The 10,000-nt window shown below is 39.5% G+C and overlaps 2 protein-coding genes across 2 annotated transcripts in view; one reads left to right on the forward strand and one right to left on the reverse strand.

Moving 5' to 3' along the window:
* Nucleotides 1-126, forward strand: part of LOC138027556 (uncharacterized) — an 814-nt gene extending 688 nt beyond the window's left edge. The window contains exon 2 of the mRNA XM_068875100.1: nt 1-126. This exon is cut by the window's left edge and continues 334 nt beyond it. Coding sequence (XP_068731201.1) covers nt 1-126 — 126 coding nt within the window.
* A 6,333-nt stretch (nt 127-6,459) lies between these two features.
* On the reverse strand, nt 6,460-8,382 carry LOC138027277 (melatonin receptor type 1B-B-like). Its single transcript, XM_068874838.1, has one exon. The coding sequence runs from the start codon at nt 8,262-8,264 to the stop codon at nt 7,215-7,217; it is 1,050 nt and encodes a 349-aa protein (XP_068730939.1). The 5' UTR covers nt 8,265-8,382; the 3' UTR covers nt 6,460-7,214.
* Between the last annotated feature and the right edge of the window lie 1,618 nt (nt 8,383-10,000).

Genomic DNA, 10,000 nt, shown 5'->3' on the forward strand with positions numbered 1-10,000 from the left:
AACCAACTCCTCAAGTACGAATTCAGTAAAAAGCTAAAACCAAACGATGCAGTTGAATTACCAGAAATCCATGGATTTTGCGACGCGGGAGAGAAAGCTTATGGCTCATTCCTGTTCCTAAGATAGAAGCGTACTAATGGAACTTACACCTGTACGCCAATCCTGATTAAAGCATTTGTGTCCCCATTGAAGAAGAAGTCAACACCTCTTTAGAACTCATGGGATGCCTCTCACTCGCGAGAGTATATCAGACATGCAAGGAAGCATTAGAATTTGCCAGAATCAGCAACTGCAAAAGAATGTTCTGGATAGATTCCCAGATCGTGTTGTCATGGCTAAAAATCTGTCCAAGAAAGTTCAAGCCATTCGTCTCAGTTCGAGTAGCTGAAATTCAGGAAACGATTGACCCAGAAGAATTTTTCATTTCGTTAAATCAAGCCACAACCTAGCCGTTGCCTTAACCAAAGGGATTGCGCCAAAAGCCCTGGAAGACTGATTAAAAGGTCCCAAATTCTTGATGAAGCCAGAAGAAGAGTGGCCCGCCTTCAAAGAAAGCTCGCCAAACAATGAGGAAAATAAGTCATCAGATACGAAATGTGTGCAAGTCACAGCAACAGAGACCTTCGACGAATTTTTTCAGGACGAAGTTGGTCAGACACAAGCTGTCGAAAACCCTATCATGGAACATTTTATGAAATCGTGCTCAACGTTCAGAAAAGCTAGGAAAGTCATGGCATATGTTTTATGAGCAACGCAAAGACAAAGATAAGCTAGACAAAAAGTTGATTCCATCTGAGGACGAGCAAGGATTATTACGTGCACACGGCCGGAAGGCTGGAAAATATCAGATCTCTACCAAATGAGTTCCGCAACCCAATTATTCTCCCGAAAGGACATTGACTAGTTCGCCTTCTTCTCTACCACCTTCACGAAAAGCGAGCTCATTGCGGCAGCAAAAGCCTCATTTACGAATCCAGACGACGTTTTTGGATCATAGGCGTACGTCACATGCCAAAGAATCCTACGGCAAAATGTGTGACTTGCAAGAAGTTAAGAAGAAAGCCATTAGAGCAACTGATGGGCCAGCTCCCTGGGCTAAGAGTTGCAGTGGGATTCCCAGCATTCTGCAACACGGCAATCGACATGTTTGGCCCGCCGCAGATCAGAGTTGGTCGGAAAACATTAAAGGATGCACATTCAATTATCTTTACCTGCATGACTACTAGAGCAGTTCATCTGGAGTTAGTAACAGACAGAAGCACAGATGCCTTTCTCATGGCCTTCAGACGGTTTGCGTCCTTGAGAGGAAATCCAAACAACTGTTAGTCCGACTGTGGAACAAACTTTATTGGGGCTCAACACTACTTAAAGGAAACCATGCAGGAATGGAACATCCCAAAAATCCATAGTGCCGTTTGTGAAGAATTTTCTTGCGCGTTTCACTGGAACTGGAATGTTCCACAAGCCAGCCATCAAAATGGTGTAGTAGAAAGTCTTATCAAATCTGTACGAAGAGCACTGGAAGTTTCGTCTAAGACCCAAGTCCTCACGGAAGAACAATGGATAACCTTTCTGGCAAAAGTCACCTGTCTCGTAAATCAGCGACCGCTTTATCCCAGTTCCAATGGTATTTGGGAAGGTCCAGCCGTCACGCCAAACGACCTTTTGATCGGGAATCATTTTCTACCTTTTATGCGAAAAGAGCAATGAAAGGTGAATCCAAGAGATCTCGTTAGGAGCACTGAAAAGCGTGTACAAGAATTTTGGTGTTGGCTGAAGTATTTCGCAACAGACCTGCTACCCAGAAACAAATGGTACCGAAAGAGAGAGAACCTGAGAGAAGGAGATCTTGTTTTGGAGATGGAACCTACTCCCAGAAGAACACGGAAGATGGCAGTTGTACTCGAAACATTTCCTGGCGACGACGGACTCGTGAGGAAAGCAAAGATATAAACGGCAAATGCAGTCTACGACAGACCCAATCACAAATTATGCCTAATTACTACCAAAGAGGAATTAGATAATCCAACTTGAGTAAATAAACACGTTAAGTTAAGCTGCCCAGTCTAATTAATGGAAATTTAATTATACCTCCACACTCGGGGGAAGTGTTTTGCATAACGCACATATTTTTGACATAAAGTAGGGACTTTATAAAAGGAATAATAGGTTCGTGTTAAAAGATACGTGTTTTGCATAACACACATATTTTTGTAAGAGGATAAATCGATGCGTGCCTCGCCTCATAAAGTCAGAAGAGAAGGCAACCACAATTGTAAGTAGTTTTCTTGTATCCCTTTGCTTTTCTTGTAGTAAGGTGTATTTTGAAAAATATTGTAACGTATATTATTTTCTTTCCTTTGTATTTTGACAACGTAAAACATAGACTTATTAAATTCAGTATTTGTCCGAAAATCAGTTTCCTCGACGTCTCTTCCGAACGGATATTCATGTTCATTTCATTCAAAAATTCTGTTCAAGAAAGGAGCAGACGACGACGGCACAAGCTCAAGAATCCAATGGTTTAAGAACGGCCTTAGCAAATTTCCGTTTCCTAAACAGTCGTTACCATTTGGATGACACTTAAAACAGTGTTCACTGTTAAGTTGGTCGTTTGCAAATGAGGGAAAAAAATTAGTCTAGGACTAGATTGGCAGCGTATATCACTTAGAATTTAAAAAAAAACACAGAAAAAGTTAGATGAAAGATATCACCCTCGGTTCGATGCCTGGAAAGCAAACGCACTTCACCACTACACTACCAAGTCAAAAATGGCAACGATCGTTTACGAGACGGAAGCCGACACAAGTTCTTTCGTCTTGCGTAAGCTCCCTGTACGAAATCAAACTTTGAAATAAGCTTCACTACGATATCACCTTTCATCAAACTTCACTTTTCGTTTTGATGTTTTGACAAGAATTTAATCTACTTTCAATATAACAAGAGTTTAAACGTTTGCGTATAGCTCATTAAATGACAATAGGCAAAATTCTAAAGACAAAAAAGAATACCCAGCCACTATTATGTTCTTGTAGCGTCGTCGTTTGAAAAGCGAGGCAAATGCAAGCACATTTTTCACATCCAAATACCCTAAGTGACCGGGTATTTGGCGGCAGTTTATCTCATCCATATCGTATTCAAATCGCTTCAACATCGTTTCACATAAGAATTTAATTCACCTGAAAACACAAGTAGTGTTTGACTTTCTTTGAGTCACTAACAAAAATGGCTTGAAACTAACGTACACAGACTGTCACAAATGTGTTAATAAAGTGGTAGTAGCCAAAACGCGTGGCCGGGGCCAGGGCCGGGGCCGGAATTACGGGTTAGGGATCGGGTGGGGTGTCTTTTTTTTCGTTTCAATTTTTGTTGTTATTCTACTGTCCTGTTATTTTCAAATGATTGGGATCTGTCCTTCGTTTATCGTAGAAATGAAAAAAAAATTAAGCCTTCTTTTTTTTGGGGGGGGGGGGGGAAGCGGATTTGTGCTCGTAAAATCAATGTCGGTTGAAATTAAGTTCAGGTCCATTTAAAAAAGACTGGGGGAAAATATATCAAACTAGATCAATTTAAATCAATCTAGGTGAATTTAATTAACCTAGGTTATTTATCAACTGTTTGAAAAGGGATTTTCTTTATGGGGTGTGGTTGAAAAAAAGGCACGGTTTTTTAGGGGGTGGGGGGGGGGGTTGAAAACAAAAACTTTTCTCTCTACTCTTTTCCTTTTTTTTCTTACTCTCTTTCTGTCTGTCCCTATCGGTCTTAATCTTCCATTCCCTGATCCATTCGTCATACCTGACACTACTTTATGTACCCTTTGACCCATTCAATTCCAATTTGTACATGAGAGAAAGAAATAACTTTGAAGTGCAATTATAGAGATCTGAAGCGGGCACCTCTGACATCCGTCAATAAAGCGTCCTTCGCTAAGCCACACAGGACTTGGACAAACAGTCATCATAATTTTAATAGCAAATACTTTTTTCCTGGTCCAAGAGGGCCTAGACTCTTCTCGGTCACAGTAAATTATGCAAACGTTTACTCGTGCGCAATGCGTGGCCCTGTACGGTTCGTAATATGGCTAACGCAAGTTGTGTTGATTCAGAGATATTCTACAAAAATTGGGTGAAGTTAAAGCGTCCAAAAAGACAAAAAGCAAGCAAAATAACCCTTTTTATTGGCGACAACTTTTACAACGATGCAGTGAAGTGGTTGGAAACACGTAATGAAGATAGTAAGGACAGAACGATTATTAATAGAACAAAATGTTTAAAAATGTCAACTACACCAAGTTCTTTGCCAAGCCCTCTTGACTATTGCGCACAAAGGAAGAGTCAGCATCCCAAGGAGTAATACAACTCTTTGTGTCACTCTGCTAATACACGAAGAACAAAACTCGATCACCAGAAGACAAAAACAGCGCGTCCTAGTCCCTATTCAAGCAAGAGGATTCCAAACACATGCATTTCAATAGACCTACTGGATCTTAGAAACTTACCATCTACGTCCATGTTCATGCCCGACTGATCATTTCACGAAATATTCCTGCTTTATCCATTGAAAAATAAGCGAGCAAAAGGTGTATTGGAATGCCTCTCTCAATTTTGCCGGCAATTTGGATTCCCTCAGAAAATACAAACGACTGACAATAGACGGGAATTTAAGAATTCTCTGATGTCCCAATTCGGCAAAAACAACGGCATCACTCAACTTCATGGAGCTCCCAGAAAACCATCAACTCAAGGTTTGGTAGAAAGGAACAATCAAACAGTAAAGCAAAACATGAGAAATAAATATCTCAAAAGAAAAGGAAAGAAGTCCAAATCATTGGTGTCAGGTACTAGGGGAAGCTTCTTACAAAAAGAGCATTGTGGAACATGAAGCAACAAGACAAACACGTACCCCCTATGAATTGGTATTTGGCATACCAATGATGCCATAATGGAAAGAAACCAAAACTACCCAGAAATATAAGACATGATCAACATTCTACCATGGAAGAAGAAGAAGAAGAAGAAGGCTTAGAAGATGTGGATGGCCAAACAAACAAAGATGTAGAGCAACAACACGAAAACTACCAAAGACCAATGAAAACATTTGACAACCTTCAGTTTACATTGAAGTGCAACAAGATCAAGGTGAACCGAGAATGATAAACAGAATATTGCAGGAGAATCTGCACTTAAACGTGCTTTTTATTCACCTATCAAGTCAACAAAGGAGCTAAGCACATCTCAACAGAAAAAAGCAAGAAACAACAAAATGACAACAGGCAAACTCAATACTGTTTCATTCCAATTCAACAACTTCGTCAAAATAAAAATTAATAAATTGGACAAAGTTCATTGCACCAAAGCACACTTCTTGGTAAAGTAATTGAAAAAGAACATGGATTTATGAAAGTTGCACCCAAATTTGGAATTATTGACACCAAACAGACTGCAAATTACTGAAGACATAAATGTGTCATTAGACACAACTAAAACAATAAGCTTCCCCGCCGCATGCAAAAAAGCACTTGACCAGTGACAAATGTACAAGAGGTGCAAAAAAAAGGAAATGACTTTATTGCATCATTGTTCAACTATATACAAGTAATGACTGTTTAATAAAGGTCTTATTTATTTATTTACTTATTTATTTATTTGTTTATTTATTTATTTATTTATTTTAACAAACACATTAAAACCCTACGTACATTAAAATACCCGCGAAGAGGTAACATACATATAACATACATAGCCTCCAAGCACTCTTCTTACGTTACAACAATTGCCTTGAACGAATTTAACGGAAAAAGTGTCATCTTCATTGGTATCGGATGGAATGTCATTTCGACGTAAGAGTTTCCTTTGGGGCTTTATTGTTTAATAAAGGTACAAACTTTGTGAACTGTCAAAAAAATCGCGAGAAGAGAGGAGGTTTTATACTAAACTACGTCTGTACAATTAACTGCACATCATTCAAGAATAGTCTACCCTATAAAAAAGTCAATTTTTGATGTCTTTTTCCTTTCAAAAATCAAATAAAACAAAGTCACATAAAGGTAATTTGCATTAAACAAGCTTCTTTTTTTTCTGCTGCTCTGAGATAAAAAAGAAACGCAGAATTGCTCATCATGCACAGTATGCCTAACCCTAACCTTAATGCTAGTTAACCATTTAAAATCAGTGCTTACACTTAATAACCGCCAAAGGCGTGGCGTTTTATAGACTAACTCATGGAAAACATACGCTTACCACATCCCCTTACTTCCAGCACCGATTTACTAACCAATATACACGTACTTGCTAACAATTGACGGACTTTTTCTTGATGTTTCCTACTTTCAATTTCAACCTAGTTTAAAATAAAAACGACCTAGGTTGAAATCATTTCAACTTGAACTTCAAATTTACCTATGCCCCCCCCCCCCCCCCTCCCAGAAACAACATCACCCACTCTCCCCCCTCACCTCCATCGCCTTTGCCTGGCATGAATCGTTTTCTTTGTAAGTCAGCAATTCAATTTTACCTTTCTTTGTAGGTAGATGAGGTTCCTCTTAGTCAGCTTGTATTCTTTCGTTCAAATTGTAACTTTTATCAATTACCCATATTTAATAGTGTACGGTACGGAAAAACATTGTATAAGGTACTTTGGACTATATATATGGTCTAGATTAGACAGCAAAATCATGGAGATACCTAGCCTACCATATAAAATCTTTTAAGTCCAGCATACGGCGGGTTAACCTTGTAGATCTTGTAAGTGACAGTTGTAGCCCATGTCCTATTTGTAGTTTTTGAGAATTTTTAGAATCTTTTTCAGCATTCTTCTGTATATTCTAATAGGTTAATTGTACGAGTCCGCAAATGATCCCTATCTTCCATGCCATTCCATACCTTTTTTTCGGGTTCACTTTCGGTCCAAAATGGGCATCATTTGCAATACAGTTTGGGGATCATTTGCGGTCCTGGGATCATTTGCGGACCCGTACTTCTGCATGTTAACTTTTTATAAATTTTAGATCTTAGATAATTATAAATTTATCTATACCATGTATAAATAATTTTTGCTTCCAAATTTATTTTAGCTTCCCCAATTAGCTTTTTGTACGCTAAAGATGTCGACACTTAAATAAAGTTATGTTGAGTTATGTTATGTTATCAATAGCTTGGTGCTCTTCCACTTCAAAGAAATCATTTCAATATTTGACTACTAAAAGTTACGTTCGGTTAGATTGTTGATGTCACGAAAGTGGTCGGTGGTTTCTGGTTGGGTAGAAATTGTGGCATACTTGCAACTCTGCGATGCCTATTCCTCCAAAAAACTATTTTCTTATACTCCTCTCGGAAGTTCTTGTTTAACAGTCCGTAAACAATTGGGTTAACCACACCCGAAAGGTTTCCAAAAATGACATACAAGAAGTAGACCTGTCTAGGGAAAGATACCTCCCCTCGAAATGTGTCCACAAAGTCTATTATAACAATTGGAGTCCAACAAGCCAAAAAGCCAAGAACGGTGATGAAGAGGATCTTGGTGATCTTTATATCCCTGGCAGTGATGCTATCGTTAGTGGATTGCAAATTGCTTTGAACATTTCGTTGGTGACTTCTTATTTTCTTGAAAACAAGAAAATAACAAACTGCCATGGTAATCGAGGGAACTACGAGATAAACGTATCCTAGAAAATTTGGAATTGAAATTTCTTGCGTTTGAGAACAAAACATCTTTCCTGGATGGAAGAGGTAGCGTCTACCAGTAAGAAAATAAGGAAGTGGCTCAACAGACGCTAACAAGAATACGATCCCAATCATGACGATGGTGTTCCGCTTAGTAAACTTTCTTTTGTAGTTCTTCGTTCGCACAATCCGATAAAATCGGTTTATGGCAATCAGTGTTAAGATTTGTAACGACGCGCAGGCAAAAACTGCCACAAAATACCCTTGTGCTTGACAAACATGTTTGTTGAAAGGCCAACGACCGAGAATGGAAACAGCGATGGACTGCGGTCCGCAAAGCAGTGGAAGAAAAATATCCGACAGAGCCAGGGTTGCGATAAAAAAGTTTGGAATTGTTCTCAGTTGTGAATTTCTGTAAACTGCCAGAAAGACAAACGAATTACCAACTATCGCTACCAAAACAGTGACAATATAAACTGCTGCTTCGCAAACAACCCACCACAGTCCTCGGTTGTTCAGTTCAAGATTCAGGACTTCGAGACCTCGCTCGGACATAGTTTTAAATGTGAACAATGCCGGCTTACTGCCGTGTAGGGTATTCATCTTCAGTAAGTCCTACATATTTAAAAACGGCGAAAACAAATTGATGACCACCATCCAAAAAGAGATTACTCCTGTACATTCTTCTCTGAGACTTAGCGAGTGATCTTGTTTTCTTTTGTTCGGCTTTCGATATCCTTCAACTCACACCTGTCAGGTCCTTGATAACCACCTGCAATAACAACTTCTTTAAAGACGAAAAGGAGTTTATTTACGAGAGCCGGCGAAAACAAGTTGATGGACAGCTGTTATGGCAGCCAAGTAAACACTAAATATGCGATCCAAGATTTAATTAAAGTATTCTGAGCCCGACATTTAGGAAATTTTGAAGAAATTCGGGACGGCGGTCATGTTCAATAACTAACCATTACCAAGCTTCGAACCTTAACTTGGAGTTGAAGCAAAAGGCAAAAAAAAAATGTTATTTCGAAAGAACATAGCAACAATTACAACTTCACGACTTTACTAAAAAAAATTATAAACCCTCTTGCAATCAAATGTTTACTTTTGTTCCGTTGTCAGAAGTGTGAAGATTAATAAATGCTGGTGATCATTACGTCAAAACACTACTTGGAAAGAAAACGTATTATGGCAAAGTGACAGTTCACCGCAAATTAAAGGCAAAAGACCAAAAAAACGTGACGTGACACGTCATGTGACGGCGACGGCAACGACAACGCTACACAACAAGAATAACATTGGTTAAAAGAGGAGAAGTACTCATGCTGCACGTACGGCACCTATTTTAGGACTTCTTTTTGCCGTACTCTGTATAAAAACGACGCGAAAAAAACTTTGAGATAGGACGCAGTTCTTTACAACTTCTTATTTGGGCCAGTACCCAGCTATGACAACGGTTCTCGGGACTGGTTCAGAAAACAATGGACACAAAGAACGATACAAGACAAATAATGGACCTAACTCCAAAAGCAAAAGAGCTGCGTCCTAAAGGGATCCAATGAAATTAGAGGTTCAGGCTTTGGCGGCGACGTGAGCATACAAATGTGAACCTTTCAATACCAAACAACAAAAGCATTTCCAGTTCGGTGACGCTATGACGTCAAGTTAGTTTCCTGTGATTGGTCATCGGGCTCCTGTGGGAGTCTCATCAGCGGGAAATTCAATCTGAAAATATATAGGTCTGTGAAAACACCTTGACGGGAATATATGCAAGTTGGTCGCTCCTGCTCATGCGTTCCTGGTTTCGACCCATGGAAGAGGTCTCAAATCCCGTACTCGTGAGCCCAGCTGTTTGTTCGCTATTTAAATAGAACAATAAGTATCTACTAATTGTGTTGTGTATAACCAATCACATGCTACCCTACAAAACACGAGTTTACCTAAAACTGGAAACGCCCTACGCCTCTCATTGGTCCGTAATTCACGAACGGAAGTTGTTTTTCGTTTCAGCGGACGTTAGTGGGGGAGGAGCGCGTGACGAAGCCCAAAGAATTTGTGCGTGGGATGTTGCCTCTGACCAGGTTTGGGTGCAATCCAAGACATCTGCCATGATGGATTTGGAAAGTCTCCTCTGTGCTACGCAACGTTGAAATAGAATCAACTTCCCATGTTTATTTAATGATGTCTTCTTTTATTGCTGTTTTTTAACTCACAGCCCAAACTTCAAACAAAAGGTTCAGAGCTTCCTTGTGTTCCCAAGGAAAGGTTGTCCCTCGTCGCGAAGGCTACTATCGCAGTCTCTCGAACGGTAAGAAGAAAGGATGAGTACCCTCTTTTTT

This window comes from Montipora capricornis, chromosome 12 (assembly GCF_036669925.1).
Source record: "Montipora capricornis isolate CH-2021 chromosome 12, ASM3666992v2, whole genome shotgun sequence".
In the NCBI taxonomy this organism is placed as follows: Eukaryota; Metazoa; Cnidaria; class Anthozoa; order Scleractinia; family Acroporidae; genus Montipora; species Montipora capricornis.